Below are 21,012 nucleotides of genomic sequence, written 5' to 3' on the forward strand. Positions count from 1 at the left end.
TGGTCCCCGCTTCGCTGCAAGCCATGGTGTTGAAAGGTGTCCATGATGAGGCTGGTCACCAGGGCCAACAGCGGACTTTGTACCTTACCAGACAGCGGTTCTACTGGCAAGGCCTGGAGAAAGATGTGAGGGAGTATGTGAGGTGCTGTCGGCGATGCGTGATGAGCAAGACTCCTGAGCCTGAAGCCAGAGCACCATTGGAGAACATCATAACGACTGAGCCCCTTGAACTTGTGAGCATAGACTTCTGGTGTGCTGAGGATTCGGCAAACAAGTCCTTGGATGTGCTTGTCGCTACGGACCACTTCACCAAGATGGCACACGCCTTTTTGTGCCCAAATCAAACTGCTAAGGCTGTGGCTCATCAGTTGTGGCATAACTATTTCTGCGTGTATGGTTTTCCGAGACGCATTCACTCCGATAGGGGAGCCAATTTTGAGAGTGCTTTGATCGCTGAGCTCTTGAATGTTGCTGGTGTTCAAAAGTCCCACACCACACCTTATCATCCAATGGGCAATGGATCATGTGAGAGGATGAATAGGACTCTGGGAAACATGATAAGGGCTCTGCCTCCAAAGGCAAAGCACAGATGGCCGCAGGCACTCAAGTCTCTCACATTCGCCTACAATTGCACTATCCATGAGACCACCGGATATGCACCATTCTTGCTAATGTTTGGCAGAATACCGAGACTGCCTGTTGACATGGTCTTCAGTACGGTTCTGGACAACCCTGAGGTTGTGAACTATGATAAGTACATCCAGCTCTTGCGGAAGGATCTGAAGGAAGCTATGGGAATAGCACAAGCCACGGCAGTCAAGCAGTTGAGGAGGCATGGTGACATATACAACCGAAAAGTTCGGGGAGCACCTGTCGAAGTTGGTGACCGGGTATTGTTGGCCAACAAGGGAGAGCGTGGTAAACGAAAGCTTGCTGATCGGTGGGAGAACACCATCTACCATGTTGTTGGGATGAATGTTGACAGTCACACTTTCAAGATTCAGCATGGCTCCACTGGCCAAGTGAAAACAGTGCATAGGAATCTGATAACACCAGTCAACTTCCTCCCGATCTCGGATGCTGCTTCTGAGGAGGAGATGGACATGTCTGACATGTCTGAGTCTGAAGATCTCAGTGAGCGGCGTAACCATGAAGATGAGGATGGAGCTTCATCGGTTTCTGCTGAGTACAGAACCAGTGTCTGGGTGTCAGAATTGCCTGCAGAGGGGACTAGTGTCATGGGCCAGGAGGATGATGGTGCCCAGGACCCTCCAAGTCTTGATCCAGCTCTGGGGTCATCACAGCCTGACTACCCTGCTCTACTTGATCCGGCTCTGGGGTCATCACAGCCTGACTACCCTGCTCTACTTGATCCAGCTCTGGGATCATCACAGCCTGACTACCCTGCTCTACTTGATCCGGCTCTGGGATCATCACAGCCTGACTACCCTGCTCTACTTGGCAATATCCTTGGGGCACTGGTACCTCAAGATTCAATTGAGTCTGAGAGTGCACATGTAGATGAGGGACTGTCTGATGATAACAGGTCTCATACTGACCGCACATGTACTTCCATGTCTGACATGAATGACAAAGATGCACCTATCACCACACAACACAATACTGCCATTTCAGTTGTAGTTGGAAGGTCATTGAGTCATGTTAGGTCGAGAGCAGGCAGGTTATTTAAGCCTGTGTCACGGTTAATTGAGATGATGGATCATAAATATGAGATAGTTTGAATTTTTCACCCAGTTGGGGTTCAGGGTATTTCTGTTTTATTTGTTATCATCTTTATTCTAGTCAGAGGAAAGAGATGAGAATCTTTTTTTGACCGTGCCTTTTGTGAGAGAGTCTCACATGGTGTTGATGGGGGGCTGGGTTCTGGGGAGGGATCCGGTCTCTGGACGTTTTGGGTTTAATTTGAGCTGTTAACAGTCATAGTGTATATTTAACATGTAACAGGCATGTTTCGCCTATGAGGAGTGAGGGGTTTGGCCGACCAATTGCTTTTCTAATTCTTGTGAAGAATAGTCTTTTGACTGGACTACGTGTGACTGTTTTATTGCAGGGTCTGCATTCTCAAATTAGACTTGGAATTTTTTTTTCTTTTTTTATATAAGATGTGATTTTCTTTTAATGTAATTTGTATTATGCTGTAATGTTTTGTGCCTGGTTTGGATAATTTTTTTGTTTTCTTTCCTTTTCTGTTGGGAGTGTGTGGGCAAGTGGAATTCAGCAGGGGGGAATGTAACAGAGTTTATTGTGATTCCACTTGTCAAGGTAACTAAAACCCAATAGCATGGCACTTAATGGTTCTAGGGATTCTTATTGGTTGGTGGGCGTTTCCTTGTGGGCTTCAACCCAAGTGTTCACGTTAGCGTGGCACCATTACATGAGGAAGCAGCCCATGGTAGGTTCACAGACAGTACACCAGAATGAACATAATGTTCCTAAATGTTTAACTCTCACTACTAGTTGGAAGTATTAATGTAGGCATGTTGACAATAAATTGTAGAAGGTAGCGACCCTATGGTAAATGTGTTAAAATAATAATTAAGTGAGATGGTGTCGAAAATGTATATAACTAGCCCACATGTTAATAGGCTAATTATTCCCAATTCTTCTGTAGTGAACGGTGTTCGAGGGGTCTGATGAGCCGACCATATAACCTGTCTAACCAGGATCTTTTGTGTGTTACCAGGTACAAAATATTGTCATTTGATTGTACATTGTTTATTATTTCATGTTATTATATTGACCATTACATGAGGAAGCAGCCCATGTGAACGGTGTTCGAGGGGTCTGATGAGCCGACCACATAACCTGTCTAACCAGGATCTTTTGTGTGTTACCAGAATAAACCACCCAAGACCGTGGAGCAAGTGTCTGTCGTTCAATTAAAAAAAGTACACAACGCATTGGTTATACCAGCACCCACTTCAATGATAGCGTTGTGAACGCATATTCTCTCTCTTAAATTATGGCTATGTGTCTAATCTGCCCGTCGTTTATCAATGACTTGTTTGCAGTCAACATTTTCAAAACGGATTGTTTTTTTATCGGTTCATTTTAGTTTGATAGCATTTTGAAAAGCCCTCGTTTCAAAGATTCCGTGATAAAAGGCATTTACTGGAATATTCTAGAATACACAAAAACGGTGTAATTTTTTTTCAAATAAACGCTAGATTATCGATATCGATGTTTTTCAGCACGCTATAGAGGCGGGCTGAAAAATCGATTCTCTCATTTCCTCATCAGCGATCACAGACACACACACACGCATAGGGAAAAAGCTTATATCTCTGTGAAAACAGGTCTGATTATCCTAAGACTGGTAAAATAGATTCCTTACCTGAGATCAGATGTTATCCAAAAATATTATTCCAATTCCTGATCGCCATTGCAAATATCGATCACGCTTATTGATTAGTGTTGACTGTTGAGTCCTGTAAATACATAATCCACATGTTTTCCGGGCCGGTGAGCACAATCGATTCTTCAGATGCCTTGAGGAAAAAATTAAATGAGGAAACTGACCACTCCCCCTGCATCAGTCTAAACTAATGGGGTGCAGTACCACAGGGAGAGACGATAGGGGGCGGTATCTTCCCAATTGAGCTCAGAGAGACTCTGCAGCACTAACCCGAGGCTCGATTGATGAAATATGAATTCAAATCGCCAATAAAAAAAAAATACGGCAAACAAACGATTATGTTGTTGGCGGACACTCAACGGTCGGCATGAACTAACGACAAAACGCGTGGCTGGCATCCAAAGTGTTAATGTCCAGCTGTGATAATGAAGCAAATAGTGGGAACCAGCAGGCACATCCCTAGCCTTTATGTGCAGTGTAAACATATCACTTTTCCCAATAAACCTTCTTGACCTTTCAAGGTAAGACAAACTACGATGGCTAAATCCCAGATTCCTAGTTTGATTGATTGATTGAAAACTTTATTAACAGATTGCAGAATGGGTACAATACAGTACGGCTCAATACACACAATTGTTAACACTTTGAATGCCCATCACAAGATATCTCGGGTTATCAGCGCGCCCCCTGAATGCCCATCACGAGAATTCTTGTGAATTTTTTTTTATTCGCGATTTATTCGCGATCTGAATTCATATTTCATCAACCGAGTCTACCGTTGGTAAAGCAGCTCCACCAGGCGCTCAGATGTGAAAAAAGCGCCCCTTATCGTCTCCCAGATGGTAATGTTTTCACGGAGATATAAGCTTTTCCCCTATATGTGATATGGCTGTTTGACTGTGCGAGTGATCAGGAACTAAGATAATCGATTTTCAGCTTGCGGCACCAGCGTGCATACGTACACATAGGGCTGGGCGATATGGCCAAAAACGTTATCGCGATAAAATTATAAAATTATTTTCATATAACTCGATATCGATAATTATCGTCGATATAATGTCTGTCAAGTTTAATTAACTTCTTATGCCCGGCGCCGATGGACGGGCTATTAATGGACTTGTTTTGCTGCTGCGAATGTCTCGAGTTGATGTCGTCATCAGTCCGCGCACGTTAGCAGTTAGCCAGAGCAAGCAGTGTATCCCATGACAATGTACTAAATATCCCTAAAATACTCCGTTCCGCCCCAATACATTGCAACGACGTCCACCGTATACCCCACACTACTATAACGTGGCGTCAGAATTCACGCCACACACACACTCGGCACGTAAACTATAAAATAGCGCTGTGCAAGCTAATTATCCTAGCCAGCCAAACTATAAAATTGCGCCGTGCAAGCTAATTATCCTAGCCAGCCATGTTTTCAATGTACTAAATATCCCTAAAATACTCTGTTCCGCCCCAATACATTGCAACGACGTCCACCGTATACCCCACACTACTATAACCGTGGCGTCAGAATTCACGCCACACACACACTCGGCACGTAAACTATAAAATAGCGCCGTGCAAGCTAATGATCCTAGCCAGCCTTGTTTACTACCCAGAGGTGCAGCGCGGGTCTCCTTCGCTCTCGGCCATCTCCTTCACTGATTGGTTGTTAGTGCGTGTGCTCATATCCAAGCTTGGAAAATCGATATATCGAAACTTTGCGACCACGTTTCATGTTTATTTCGAGGAAATAATTTATCGCGATAGTTATCGTTATCGTTTTATCGCCCAGCCCTACGTACACGTATACGTCGATAATCTAGCATTTATTTGAAAACGATCCATAAATAGGCCGAAAAATTACAACGTTCTAGAATATTACAGTACAGGGCGTTTATCACGGATTCTTTTTTTCCCCCTTGAAAACGAGGGCTTTTCAAAATGCTATAAAACAGAAATGAACCGATAAAGAAACAATCCGCTTCGACAATGTTGACTGGAAAATGAGTCATTGATAAGCGACGGGCAGATTAGACACATAGCCATTTTAAAACATAGATTAGACGATATTAATGCTAACATTGAAGTGGATGGTGGGCATTCAAGCACTAAATGTGCGCCCCCTGCTGGGCACTAAAAGTGTTAAGGGAATGCAGACCAGAGAAAGACTTTCTTCTTGTTTACATCAGGGTCCCCCATTTTCAATTAATCGTAACATTTATGACATACACGACAGATAAACAGTACGGTTACATCCAGACATTTATGTCATACAAGATGTACAAATATACAGTACTGTTTAAGAGACCGTTTCTAAAAGAGAGTATATACATTTGAGGGGGAAGAAACTGTATATTGGAAGGGGTTGGGTGTAGGGGTGGGACAATACATCGATCCAGATCGATATATCGATCTATTATCAATTATCAAATAGGATCGATGCAACGTAAAAAGATCGATTCATATTGCGATTTATACTCTTATTTTGAAAATCCCCTCGTGAGCATATCCGCCCGGCTGGCTGCAACAACAACAGTAGCTCAGCGCAGCTCAGAGTGTGTAGACGTTAGACAACATTGCTTCAGAGTCCGCCTATTTTGCCCGAAATAAGTGCCTGTTGTTTTTTTTCCCCACAAGGGCTCAAATGCATCTAACATGCTTTCCATCCTCGCCATTCCTTTATGCCCACGTCGCGTTAAATACCGAAATTAACGTTGCGTTAGCGTGAGCTAACTAAGCTAAGCTGATAGAGAGAGCAGCAGAGGTCCACTAGGGACTGGGAAGGAGGGGGGGTTACTGCATTCTCGAGATAGCCCCACAAGCGGGATCTGGCCGGTACTGCACTTTCTGACTCCCAATATGCCTTTTCCAGCCAAAATACAGCGCTGTGATAGGATATTAATATCGAAAAAAAAAGAAAAACTAACCAAAAACAGTGAACAGGAGGTCTATTTGTATTAAAAACAATAGATTGTTTTTCATTTAAATGTCTGGAAGAGATCAAAAATAAAAATGTCATGATATTTCCATTGCCTTTTTTTGTTGTTGATTTAAATGTTACTAATTGTGTTAAATGGGCATATAATATCGTCTCATATCGATCGCAGGCACCTGAATCGAATCGTATCGAATCGTATCGTGGCAGACTTTGTGATATCGGAAAATATCGTATCGTTGTCCAAAGAATCAATATCGTATCGTATCGTGATGAAACTGGTGATTCCCACCCCTAGTTGGGTGGGGGGTTGGATATTTACAGGGGCCAGTTTTGAATTGCAGCCTCCCGTAGGTGCTCTTTGAGAGCGGTTTTGAAGGTGGGTAGGGATTCACATTTTTTTACGGCTGTGGGTAGGGTGTTCCACATTGATGTGGCATAATTGCAAAACGTGTTTAGTCCCTTGTTTGTGCCGAATCTGGGTTGAACATGATTTGTGGAACTCCCTCTGGTGTTGTGGTCGTGGTATTCACTGACCTTTGGGAAGCACTTTGACATGTACATGGTATAGTCGTATAGTGTATCTTGTAGACCAGGCCCATTGCAAGTTGCTGTACTCTGTCGTCTACTCTAAGCCATCCTAGGTTGTCAAAGTGGGCAGGGGTGAGGTGGGTTTTAGGAGTAAGGTCAAGCAGTAGTCTGACCAGTTTGTTTTGTGATGTTTGTAATCTTGTTTTTAGTGCCTTTGAGGTGCTTTGGTACCATGAGGTGCACGCATAGTCGTAGTACCCTTGAATGAGTGCTCCTGTTAGAGTCTTCAGGGTATTCTTGTTTACCAAAGGAGATCCAGTACAAGTTCAAGTAAATGTATACAATAATACAGTATTAATAAATTGTACAATTAATAAAACAGCTCAAACTTAGTGTACATACCTATCCTCTGTTGTTAATTGTTTTATCCATTTATTTCTGTCATGTCAGGACTGCCATCTAATATATTATTATTCCATAACTTTTCCTGATGTTTTAGGTTTTTGCTGTGGTATTGTTTCAGTATCGGTATTAACTCATTCCCCGCCATCGACGAGTATACTCGTTATTGGGCGCCAATCGTTGAACACCAACAACAAGTATACTCGTTATTTGATCGTTATTTCTTTTATTCGATATTTCTATTCATTACAGGCGCACGGACTCTGGGTTAACATGGGGAATCCTCATGAGAATGTAAAAGTGCAATACCGGCCGCATCACGCTAGACGGCGGTATCGAGCACCCTTTCTACACTTGTATCTTTGTCTGTGGGACTGCCCCAGGTCTCAGGTTTCATTTTTCCTTGTTGGGCGAGGTGAACGGTTGTCCCGGTTCCATCGAAGCGCGTCAAATATCTCCGATCCATATGTTATTATGCCGTCGACATTAGATATACCAGATGGTGATCAAACAATTGGAATATTCTTTTCGGATTACTCCCGGCCATAGGTAAGGGCGATTTGATGTACATTTTAGCTTGATCCTGCAATGCTTTCATACTGATCGGGCTGATAACCGTTTTTAGTGTTCAATGCGAATGCCGTTACTGACAATCAAATAATCAGAAACGAGGGAACATAATAGCTATGATCTAGATTTGATTTCGGGATAATAGCGTATACAGGCAAGACATGGCAACATGTATAGTGGAATCGACGTATAGGGCTTTAACTCAGGATTTCATGAATTACCCTAGAGCAGCGGTTCTCGCCAGGGGTGCCTTGAGATAAAAAAATGTAATTAAATAATTTTTTTTAAATTCTTTTTGGATTACAGAAAATTATCACTAAAGTGCTATATGTTGCAGCTGCACTGTTTTCCATGAAAATACCATATTAGGATAAGTTTGACCATTTCTCAAAATCTGAAATTCATTATTTAATAAAACACAGAAAAGGATCACCAAGTTACTCTGGATAAAACAGACAACATTGAGACAAAGCTTCCTGACACATCTCCATCCAAACTCTTCGAAGAACTCATTGAAATCTCATCTGATACCACCTGGAGAGCTAGTTTCAGAGTGTGGTGCTGAGTACCAAGTATCTCATGATGCAGCAGTTAAGGTGTTGATACCATTCAGCACCACATATCTGTGTGAAGCTGGCTTTTCATCCATGACAGCTCTGAAAACAAAATATAGGGCCAAGTTGAGCCTTGAGGATGACATGCGTGTTGCCTTGTCAAAGATCTCCCCACGTATTGACAATATTATTAGCCAGCAGCAGCAGACCTCGCATTGAGCTAGAAATGTCCACTGAGTGAACGAGTGCTTATTTTCTGTATTTATTTATATTTTTTGAGAAATTGTAACTTGGTGATCATTTTCTGTATTTAAAAAAATACACGATTTTCTGTTTTTGAGAAATGGTCAAACTTATCAAAATATGCTATTTTTATGGAGAACAGTGCAGCTACAACAGATAGCACTTTAGTGATCCTTTTCTGTATTTAAAAAAAAATACATGATTTTCAGTTTTTGAGAAATTGTCACACTTAAGATAAGATAAGATAAGATAAGATATTCCTTTATTGATCCCCTTGGGGAAATTCAGGCATCATAGCAGCATGGGGGGGGGGGGTACAGGTAGTAAAACAACACAGTATACAGTAGTAAAAGACAACACAGGCAGTGTAAACAATTTGATCAATATGGTCAATATAATTTACTATCTGACTAGCTGAGGAATATTCACATTATTCACAGTGTCACATAAGGTGCAGTATGCATGAGGTAGTGTTATAATTTACTATCTACTGAGTATACATTAATCAAAGTACCAGGGTAGTCTACTTTGTCCCCCTTGGGTTCCTATAAGTCCCAGGTCAATGTCTGGTAGCAGTCGCTGTCGCTGCCCCCTGTTGTGGGGCCTGGAGGCTGCTAGTCGCTGCCCACTGTTGTGGAGCCTGATGGCCGCTGGTATGAAGGACTGTCCGAGGCGGTTAGTTGAGTGTCGGGGGGGGATGAGTCTGTGGCTGAACGAGCTTCTCATCTTGACTAGCTCGTCGTAGAGGGGGTGGTAGGGGTTCTCCATGATGGCATCCAGCTTCCTTATCATCCCCCTCTCTACCATCACCTCAAGTCTAGGTAGCTCGACTCCCACCACGGAGCTAGCCTTCCTCACCAGCTTGTTGAGCTTGTTGGTGTCCCTTGAGTTGATGTAGCCTCCCCAGCATGCCACAGCATAGAAGAGGATGCTGGCCACAACAGACTGGTAAAAAGACTGCAGCAGTTTGTTGCACACATTGAAGGACCTGAGTCTCCTCAGGAAGAACAGCCTGCTCTGTCCCTTCCTGTAGAGGGCCTCTGTGTTGTCCGACCAGTCCAGTTTATTGTTCAGGTGTACCCCAAGGAACTTGTATGAGTCCACCATCTCCACATCCACCCCTCGGATGGAGATGGGAATCGGGGGGGGCCTCTTCTTGCCCCTCCGGAAGTCCACCACCAGCTCCTTGGTCTTACTGGTGTTGAGTTGGAGGTGGTTGCTGTCGCTCCACCCCACGAAGCTCTCCACCAGGGCTCTGTACTCCTCCTCATCATCGTCGGTGATGTAGCTTATGATGGAGGAGTCGTCTGAGAACTTCTGCAGGTGGCACCCGCTGGAGTTGCGGCAGAAGTCTGAGGTGTAGAGGGTGAAGAGGAAGGGTGACAGCACAGTTCCCTGGGGGGCGCCGGTGTTGCTCACCAGTACGTCAGACTGACTGTCCTTTAGTCTAACGTACTGTGGCCTCTCAGTGAGGTAGTCCTTGATCCAGGCCACCAAGCCGTGCTCCAGCTGCATCGCAGAGAGCTTCTCCGCTAGCAGTGACGGCTGGATGGTGTTGAAGGCGCTGGAGAAATCAAAGAACATAATCCTCACTGAGCTGCGCGGCTTCTCCAGGTGCGTGTACGCTCTGTGGAGCATGTAGATGATGGCATCCTCCACCCCGATGTTTGCCTGGTATGCAAACTGCAGGGGGTCGAGGGAGTCACGCACCAGGGGCTTGAGGTGTTGCAGGACCAGTCTCTCAAACGTCTTCATGACGTGTGACGTCAGAGCGACTGGCCTGTAGTCGTTGGGGGTGCTGGGACGTCCCTTCTTGGGCACCGGGACAATGCAGGAGGTCTTCCAGAGCTGGGGCACCCTCTCCAGCCTCAGGGAGAGGTTGAAAAGATGCTGGAGCGGTGCTGCCAGCTGCTCTGCACATACCTTGAGCACCCTGGGATTGGTGTTGTCCGGTCCTCTGGCCTTGTTTACGTTAATTTTGGAGAGCTGCCTACTGACCTGACTGGTTGTGATCGTCAGGGTTGGGGGTGGTGGGCAGTCTGCTGGTGTTGGGGGTGGGGTGCCGTTGCTGATGGGTGTGGGTGGGTGGGGGGTGGGGGGGCTGCTTTGTAGGTGTGATCTGGTGCTGGTGTCGATGGGTGGGGGGAGGGGTGTGGGGAGGCCACTCTGGTCAAAGCGGTTGAAGAACGAGTTGAACTCGTTTGCACGCTCTGGAGGGCCCTCCACAGCTGTGCCCTGCTGTTTGAAACCAGTGATCTTCCTGACCCCCGCCCACACCTCCCTGGTGTTGTTGGCCTGTAGTCTGCCCTCCAGCCTGTCCTTGTAGCTGACCTTGGCTGCCCTTAGCTCTTTTTTGAGCTCCCTTTGGACAGCCCTGGCCTGCTCAGTGTCCCCTGCCATGAAGGCCCTCTTTTTCCTGTTTAGCAGGTGTTTAATGTCCTTGCTAATCCAGGGTTTATTGTTTGAGAAGCAGCGTACCCTCTTTGTGGGTACGATGCTCTCCTCACAGAACCTGATGTAGTCTGTGATGCAGTGGGATAGTCCATCAATGTCATCACCGTAGGCCCTCTCAAACATATCCCAGTCTGTCGACCTGAAACACTCCTGTAGCTCCTCCTCGACGTCGTCAGACCACTGTGGGACAGACATGGTGGTCGGAGGCTGTCTCTTAATGAGAGGCGTGTATGTGGATACAAGCCTCACAAGGTTGTGGTCTGACTGGCCGAGGGGGGGCAGGGAAGTCGCACTGAAAGCCTCCTTCACGTTAGCATACAGGAGGTCCAGAGTTTTGTCTCCCCTGGTTTTGCAGGTGACATACTGGGTGAAGTTTGTCAGGGTCTTGTTCAGTCTGACATGGTTGAAGTCCCCATTGATAAAAATAAATGCATCCGGGTGTTTTGTCTGAAGCGCCGCGACGGTGGAGTGTATGACGTCACTCGCCTGCGCCGCCGCCGCGCTGGGTGGGATGTAAACAGTGAGAGCCAGGACGTGTGTTATTTCTCGCGGTAAATAGTATGGCCGCAGACTCAGTGCCAATAGTTCAATGTCGGGGGAACAGATACGTTCCTTAATGGTGATGTGCCCCGGGTGGCACCATTTGGAGTTAACAAAGACAACAAGCCCTCCGCCTCTCCGCTTGCCGCTCTGTTTACTCCGGTCGGCGCGCACCACCGTGAAGCCCTCCTGTTCTATTGCACTGTCCGGGATGTTCTCGTTCAGCCAGGATTCGGTGAAGCACAGTAGGCTTGCCTCCTTGTACTCACGCTGGTTGATCATCAGGGCTGAGAGCTCGTCGGTCTTGTTGGCCAGCGATCGCACGTTCCCCATGACGACAGCGGGCAGGTAAGGCTTGAATCTCCTGATGTCCTTTATCCTGTCCTTCACGCTCGTGCCAGCTCGATTTCCCCGTCTGCGAATCCTTATTTCGGCTGGTAGATTCCTCGGTGGTTCTGCAACTCTGTTTCGAAAGCAGAGGAGAGCCTCCCTCGGGTAAACCAGCCCGCCGTTGTTGCTGTTGTTGTTGTTGTTGTCCTGCCGCGGGTAAACCAGCTCGCCGCCGGTGTCCATTGTTCAGAGTTGTGCTCGACCGAACTTGCCTAACTCAGCTAACTTCACAGAAGTTGTTACAAATGCCTTAACTTGGTCTAAAGCAACGCACAGTCACTTATACACCTATTAAGTAAGTATAATCACAAAAAGAATAAGTAAGAAGTAGTAAACGGGATAAGAAGTAAAGGGGGTGGGAGCTGCTATGAAAAGGCTGCCACTCTCATCGGCGCCACTACTATCCAAATATGCTATTTTTATGGAAAAGTGTGCAGCTGCAACAGATAGTACTTTAGTGATCATTTTCTGTAATTTTATTTAAAGAAATATGCTATTTGATTTTCTACTACAAGCAGTGTAATGTCAACAGTACTAAGCCATTTAGACCTGAAACACCTGTTAATAATGCATTATATAGCCTGCATATACACACAAATGTGTTTCCCGGTTTCTTAAATAAACATTATTTTGAAAGCAAGCACTTTTGTCATCATTGTAGCAAAAAAGACAGGACCGGAAAAGTCTTTATCGTATGTAGGGGTGCCCTGGAATATTTTATTGAACACAGGGGTGCCTTGGCAGCAGAAAGGTTGAGAACCCCTGCCCTAGAGCACTCTAAAACCATACTTATATTCACCACGGTATAAAACGGGAACGTATGGATGGAGAAATAATTTCTTTTTTGCATCTTGAACGGAAGATAGGTGATGTCAAATGGGCCATAGTATTGTATCCATAGCTATAATATAGAATATAGTTATAGCTCTACAAACAAGGTGACTCAGTCCTAGGCCTGCCGCGATAATCAATTTATCGCGCGATAATTCAAATGAATGCAATGATTTTGACAGGCGCGATTAATTGCTATTTGCGTGTTTGTTTTAATGAGGCGGAACCAGTACCTCTCGTCAGTCACTCTCCGTGTGGGGGGCCGCTGGCGTTACTACAGAGTACAGCACGGGAGCTCCGTTCTGTGAGTAATGGTGACGCTCGGCGTCACTCTCTGCACAAGGGAGGCCGAGTGAGAGCCATCGGCCGACAAATGTACCCCGCTGAGGCCCCCCACAACCATCAGATCAGGGAGGACCAAGCCCCCCCGACCCCCCCTAATGGAGGGCACCCCCCCTATTGGAGGATCACGGGAGGGCGACGGATCCGACCGTGCGAAGAGGCACTCAAGCAACTGAATGCACAGGGTGAGCAGACCGTGGCCTGACCCCACGACTACACACACGCACAACCCGCATGCCACCCGGGAACGAACGGAAGGAACAACCTCGTTACTGCCCCCAGAATAACGGGGTCAAGAGCAAACCCAACCCCGTGGCAAGGCCGTAGCAGCGGAGCGCGAAGGAAGACCCAGACCCACTGAAGGGACTGGATCCCCTGGAAAACGGGGGCCCGGAGAGGTCAATGACGCCAGGCATCAAGACCCCACCAGGCGGTCACTTAGTGACACCGCCCCCCACATCGCCAGCGTATTCGGATAATGCCCCTCCAAGAGCAGGCCCTTTCCCCCCAATAGCACACCGCCTGGCACACTGACCCTGCAGAACAGGCAGTCAGCATGGCCATAAGCACACAAAAAAGGTTAACCAACGGAAGAAGGCAGCGCACCGGGGAAAACCAGGCAACAGGCTGTAACCTGAGCCTGGAGCACTGCGGACGAGACAGGCGCCAAAGGAGTCAGCTGAGAACAGCCCCCCCGGCGGAAGGGGCGTATGCTGGCGTTGTTGCATGACCAAGCCTCCATTTTAAAAAAAAAACACCCAGAGGGGTTGAGGCAGAGAAGGCTGACATGATTGGCAGACGTCATGAACGTGCAGGGGCACCCTCAACCGGGTAACCCGGGAGTTGACACTGCTCCAACACACCAGGGAACCAACCACCTTGTCGTTACCCAATGCGGTGGTTGTTCCTATAACCCCTCAAGAAAAAACTCCAAAACACACCTGCGGATACACACTGGCTATACCGCAGTACAAGTGTTTCAGTTTTCAAAAAAGGGTTATTCCAGGCCTACGGGTCGACGAACATTACTTCGGACCGGGCCCGGCGGCACGGGAAGCACAGGGTTACCAGAGGAGGTCCAAGACCACCCCAACAGGCCCCTCTTCGCCACGCGTGAGAGAGGAGCGAAAAGAATGGAGAACCAGCCCTAAGCACACCGCACTTGGTATTCCCAGGAGGTCTCCCTACCAAGTACTAACCAGGACCGAACCTGCGTAGCGGCCGAGATCTGACGAGATCGGGCGTGTACAGGTTGGCATGGCCATAAGCCATTACGGTAGTGCAGAGTACAACATGTACCCAACAAGGGTCTCCATAGCGCCTAACCCTGTGACACCCGGACCGACCTGGCATTTTCCCCCCCGAAAAAAGCACAAGTCCCTCAGGGTACCAGAACAGCAGATCTGCATCCCTGGCGGACAACGGGTTAACTGACCTGGACCAGCGTGAACAGGCCAGTCCTAACCACGCCGACCTGCCCACTCCAGGAGAGGGGGTAGGTATGCGTGTCGATCTAAAACATGAAAAGAGGGCACCACCCAGACGGTCCTCAATTAGACCGTGCTCAGTGGCCCACCCCAAGGGCGTGAGACCCCTCTACCTATGTTCAGATCTATTCCGTTAACATCCCCCAGATATGAACGAGAATTCATCGAGACAACCTAGTAAACTGGCACTCGGAAGAGACAAAACTCCATCCCAGTTGCCCTATAAAAACGCTGTTTTAACAAGCAACCAAGGCGCACTTAGCCCCTGTGTGACCCTGAACAGAAACACACCGAGCCAGCACTATGTATGCGTCGAGACCCAAACACATCAATGGATAGTCTATCAAGACACCAAACATTGTTCCTCCAAGTTGCCTGGGAGAACGACACGGAGCCGTCGTGCTTCATGTACCTTCCTCTTTTTATTCAAAAAAGAAAGAACACAGACTGACATGAATCCCTCGTGACGCAGGCTGAGGGTAAAAATTGTTTACATTTTTACATCCCACCACCCTCCCATAGGGAGGAGACAGAAATCCCCAGAGAGACTTCCCACGCGAGCTGTATAGATTGAAAAGAATATATTGCAACATTGAGCTATGTAATATTTGGATTAGGGCTCTCCGAGGAGGAGGCACTGAACCAATACACTCAATAATCGAATTTAATCGAATACACACACAATAGAGCAGAACTCCTTTTCGAAGTTCTACTCATCTTGACAATCTGAGGAGGAGGCTCTGAACTCTGAGGAGGCTCCCTCACAGGGAAGGAGAGTCCTAACTCACAGACGGCCAGAGTAGGAGCTTCGTGAGGAGGAGCCCTGACCACTCCCTGAAACAGATCCATCATATGGACCTGAACAGCACACGGAAGTCTTACCAACAGAGACGCGCACAGTGACATACTCTATGGCGGGGGAATTCCTGCGGTGCACACGCCCAATATTCCAGGGCGTGGGACCAGGAAACTCCACCCCCCCCCCCCTCTTACCCTGTAACGTGCCGAAAAGCAACGTGACAGGAACCTTGAAGGACAGGAGGTTTTAACCCCTGACCAATCAGAAAAGGGGAGGAAAGGATTACCAGTACACCCCTTTACGACCCCACACCCATGATACGATGTAATGACAAAAAAGAGTATGACACAGTCATAGTCAGCTACATGAAGCGTCTAACAGCTTCACACAGCGCATGTGCTAACCTGCTATTTGATTTTTACTAAGGAAAAAACACAGAATAGAGAGGGCCCCCTTAAGAGCCCCGGTACCAGACTTACACATGTGCTTCTGTGGCCAACCCAACCCAGTTGTAGATCACAAGATACACACAACCCTTTACCACCACAAAAAATGGCAATACACTCTACAGAGGAACGCCGTTTTTCCATAATGAGAGAATACACAATTCTCGATTAGTATCGGCCACAGGCCTTGCTAAGCACACACGAAAAGTGACCAAACAATCTTTTCTTTTAGGAAAATACAGTTCCTCAAGCAGTTTTAGCACAACCCCAGCAATCAAGCTAAGGGTTACATCGTATCCCACCACACAGTGACACAATATATTGTAACAACATGTTTGAGAGGAGGGTGAGGAAGTCCCCAGGGAACCGGGAGGAAAACACCCCTCCTATCTTACCCTTAATACGGCCAGTTGAACAGGTAAACCTGTTAATATGTGAACACACTGTTCATTGTCATTACAGGCTGAGAAAAGAATTCATTCTTCACTCATATGTCACTAAGCATAGCTTTATAGCAGGGGTGGGCAATTATTTTTCCCGGGGGGCCGAATGAGCAACTGAAAATATGTTGGGGGGCCGGGCCAAAATTCCAAACTCAATTATGCATAATATACATTTTATTTCTATATAAAAAGCAGTAAATGGCATTGTTTTGACCCCTGGTAAGAGTGTATGTTATTATTTGGCAATTAAAAGGTGAGGTTAGCTTTCAAAAATATAATTTATTCAAATAGAATTTATTTCCAAAATGATAAACAAAATGTGAAACATTAATAACAAAGGGCATTTTGAGTTTCATATACTATTGAAACAAGGATTTTCTTAGCTTTCTAAAGACATCACATCATCTTATAGCAAAAATAAACAAGACATGTCACTGAACTGTGTAAAGAAAAGTGTCCCAGTTTTGTAGCCTTTTTTTTACTTTACATGCCTATATTAAACATTTAATGTTTTCAGAACTGCAAAAAAAAGAAAAAAAAATATCAAGTGTCCCATTTCACTTGTTATATTTCCACATTTTAGTGTTCTTCAGTTCTTTTTTTTTCATTCAGTGTGAGAAATCCAGTCTCTGTTGAGCTTTAACAAGTCCATCAAAGTCAGGTTGCATGTCTGAGGTGGAGATGCGAAGCACAGCTGCCAGATGTTCATCAGTGAGAGAGGATCTGTACCTGGACTTGGTAAACGTCATGACTGAGAATGTCTGTTCACATATGTAGGTGGATCCAAAGAGAACCAACATCTTCTGAGCATGTCTCCTAAGCGTATACTGTGCGTGTGAACGTTGACATGAAAAAAAAAAGTAAAAAAAAAAAAAAAAAAAATAATTTTTTTTTTTTTTTTTTTTTTTTTTATTATCATGTAATCTTTCGCGGGCCGGTCAGAATCATCCCGCGGGCCGTACAATGCACAGGTCTGCTTTATAGGTTAGTTTAACCCCCTTAGTTGTGAGTACACGGTACATGCACACACATGATGTTTCTCAACACAACAAACCAGATCATTTTCACATCTGTAACAAACAACCCGATTTGCATGGAGAAGCTAATACCAGTGACAAGACTATTCACACATAACTCGCGTCGTATCCTAAATGTAGCGCAGCAACACTCGTTTTGGAAAACATCGTTATTTACAAAACATTTAGAAGGGAAAGAAAGAAGAAGTGTTCAAGGTCTGGTCAGGACCTTTCCTACCGTGAGCGCAGATCAAGCGAACTGCAGTCTCTAACAAGGCACCGATAGTAAACACAGCATCTGTGTTGACGACACGGGCAGCGTCGCTGCTCCATCCCGCCGCTACGGTTCTCCTTGTTGACACAGTCCTCGCCGGCCGGCTCCGGGTAGGTTCGACTAACATCCTCTGTCAAAGATGACGTCGTAGTCAGAGTGTTTCAAGGCATGTTATAGTCATAGCAATGTTCCACAGTGTAGCATCAAGCTAACAGCCGCTCTCGGCCGATAGCAGCAAGCTAACGTTTCCTAGCCTAGTGACACAACGGGCTAGCGCTGCAGCTAACAGCTGACTGGCTAACAGGTAGGCCACAACTAGCACGCAAGCTAAGCAGCTATCACCTGAACTTGTACACAACGATATAACAAGCGACACTCAGACAGGCCGCCGTTCTGAAACCCTCCTCACCTTTTAAGAGAGAAGAGAAACGAGATGTCAACACAGTTTACAACGGTGATTTTACCATACACCCGGCGGAGCCAGCACAAGTCCCATCTGGGCTGTAGCCAACTTGAACATGGCTCTTCCGATAACGAACATCCATGCCCACATTTCCTCGTTTAGGGTATACTCTCATTTGCATATGAAAGATGGGGCCTATACGGTGACAGAGAAGTATCCACTCGTCCAGAGAATCCTGGGATCACCAGTTACTGGTCGTGGCCCACTAGTTGACTATAATGGGCTTCAAACCAAGATCCTCCGCCGTCGCCTAAAAAGGCTTAACAAAGGACCCTAATCTGGGGCCGGTTTTCGTAAACATTGTCAGCTAGCCCCCATAGCACTAACAGACAAGTGGTGCTCGCAAGCAAACATTACTCACCAAACCTGGAACCCACCGCTTCTCACAACAGCGGTGCGTCCTACAGTCCAGCTGTGTTGCTGGAGGGTCTTACCCCATCCAGCCGCAGCAAGGAGGATTGTAGTTGGGAGGCATGTCAGCGGCGTGAACTCCTAATACGAAAAAAACGGTGGAGGTGTAGAATGATCATCATCTTCCAGACACTCCAGTAACGAAGACAATATCGCCGTATTTTCTCGAAAATAGTGAGAGAGAAAATAAAGATATGATGTTAACGTATCTCTTGTTTTCCAACTTTCTTCTACCTAACAACCTCGTCAAGTGGGGATCTACCGAAGGCACTTCCTTGTGGTGAAAGCGAAGAAGGAGGCGAGTATGTGGCCCCACCCCTGCTTATGTAGGTGAGCTGATAGGGGTGTGGCCAGACGGATGTTGGGATGTAAAGGTACATTGTGGAATTTTTTTATTCAGTGCGCGTGCACGAGCGAGGTACAGTGCAGAGAGTGACGCCGAGCGAGAGCCATTACGAAACAGAACTACATTTCTCAATAGCGTTGCTCCTTTTAACCAAGTAGCGTTCTTTGTAGTGTAGCTATTTTTAGACCCAAGTAGTTACTCGATATTGGCCGGAGAAACTGGACTGCTAAATAAAGATTAAAGATCTATTCAATGCTATCAACATTAGCTAAATAGCTAACAAACGAAATACAACGTATAGCATAGCTACAACACACAATAACGTTAATACAATTACATGCATCATTGTTTACAATGAACGGGTGGGGCTAGTCAAAGGACTGGACACGGGGACAAGTTAAACATGAATTAATTTATTATAACTGGTAGTTTCTAGTTGCGCTGTGTGCCTACGCACCACAGGGCTATTCTATTATATACGGCTTCCTCCTCATCGTTGATTGCCTGTAGTAGCTGCATCTAACGTTAGTAGCTAACGTTAAAACTAACCTAAAGTTAGTTGTTCACCAACAATCTCAACATTTGTTTTATTAGCTCAAAAACACAGAACCAGACGAGACAAGTTGTCCGCTCATAGGTGCTGCTAGGATAATAACAACAATACTTCCGCTCCGGTCGGTGGGTTTCAAAATAAAAGAGCAAAGTCTAAAACACCGGAAAAGTCGTTTATTTTGTACAGCGTTTTCCTCCACGAGTACATCATGTGATCAATCGATCTGGATTATTTTTGCCCATCCCTAGTTTATCCTGTGCTGAAGTCTCCATTCCAATAGAGATAGTATATATTTTGGTGTTTATTTGATTATTGTTTCACTGCCTTTTATTTATTACGTTTCCACAGTTTTTTCCTCATACTTTATTAACATTTTGTACATGGTACCGCAAGGTACATTAATAATACATGTACATGTTAAAAGGATGACACAAAAAGCCAGACAGAGGGCTTGTTTCCAGTTTCAGTTTGTTTTATAATAAACAATCACACTGAGAATTCTTTAATTTAGGATATTTAAAATGTCTTCCAATGTTAAATAAAGGTTTATTGCACTTTGAAACGGTTTCCTTGCATTATTATGCTATTATTATATTAGTACAAAAAATAAAAAGGTTAATTGAAAACTTTTGGGAAATACATTTCTCAAAAAAAGAAAATCTCTCAAAAGCGCAATAATATCACTTATCGCAATAATTTCTGGGACAATTAATCGCCCAGCAAAATGTGTTATCGTGACAGGCCTTAACGTTTGGCAATGCGACCACAGGCATAACCCCGCGACCACCCCGCGACCACAGAATGAATGAGTTAAGATATTTTAGGAAGGTATAATTTAAAAGTCATACTTCTGGTGTGTAACAACACTACATACAAGTGAAAGTATCTGCCATGTATCACAGAGTTCAAACAAAGTATCAAATGTAAGGGTTACCCCAAACTGATGCATAAGTTGAACAAGAGAGTCTCCGACAAAAAGGACATCGGGTTCCTTGTCTTTGCTGTCAGACACAAAGCCGTTGTGCTGTAGAGAATTAGAGTAAGGACAGAGATTATTACACACATGAAAAAGACGTTGCATTCTACTGACATCTACTGATCAGGCACAACATGCATGACATCATAATAGCCCCAAAACGAACACTTAAAATAAAATTCCAGACCGATTAATTATGATAAATATAATATTATTATAACATAACAGTGTACCATAAGGTGCAACAAACAGTGGGACAACTCCGAATGATAATATATACACACACCAAAGATATCCATCGTCCATCTCCTTGGGTGTCCAAACAAGGAGTGGGTGTGGCGGCGGGGTTCGAGTCTTCTGCACTCATCACTAGGCTAAACGGCGAAATGGTGTCTGTGTTGAGAAAACAGTAGCGTTAATGACTTTCTGCAACCCCACAAGGTGTATCGAATTAGACTAAATGTGCAAGCAAATGCTTTTTTGTATCAGTTTGGGTGCGGAGATTGCAGAACCACGAGATGTAACGTAACGTTTTGCTAGCTAAAACAGTCAATTGACATTTACAAGAAACCCAACAAGCAAGATATTGTCATGACATAAGTACACTACTATTGTCTATTAAAATGTAAAACCCTCATT

General features: G+C 45.4%; 1 protein-coding gene across 1 annotated transcript in view; it reads right to left on the reverse strand.

Annotated features, from left to right (window-relative positions):
- LOC311246635 (platelet-activating factor acetylhydrolase IB subunit alpha1-like) overlaps positions 1-20,740 on the reverse strand; it is a gene marked incomplete at both ends in the record, with an annotated part of 29,376 nt that extends 8,636 nt beyond the window's left edge. The window contains 2 exon segments of the mRNA XM_084336783.1: positions 20,332-20,421; positions 20,660-20,740. Of these exon segments, the coding sequence (XP_084192909.1) occupies positions 20,332-20,421; positions 20,660-20,740 (171 nt within the window).
- Positions 20,741-21,012: the final 272 nt, after the last annotated feature.

This window comes from Notolepis coatsorum (assembly GCF_963971535.1).
Source record: "Notolepis coatsorum genome assembly, chromosome: 19".
Lineage (NCBI taxonomy): Eukaryota > Metazoa > Chordata > Actinopteri > Aulopiformes > Paralepididae > Notolepis > Notolepis coatsorum.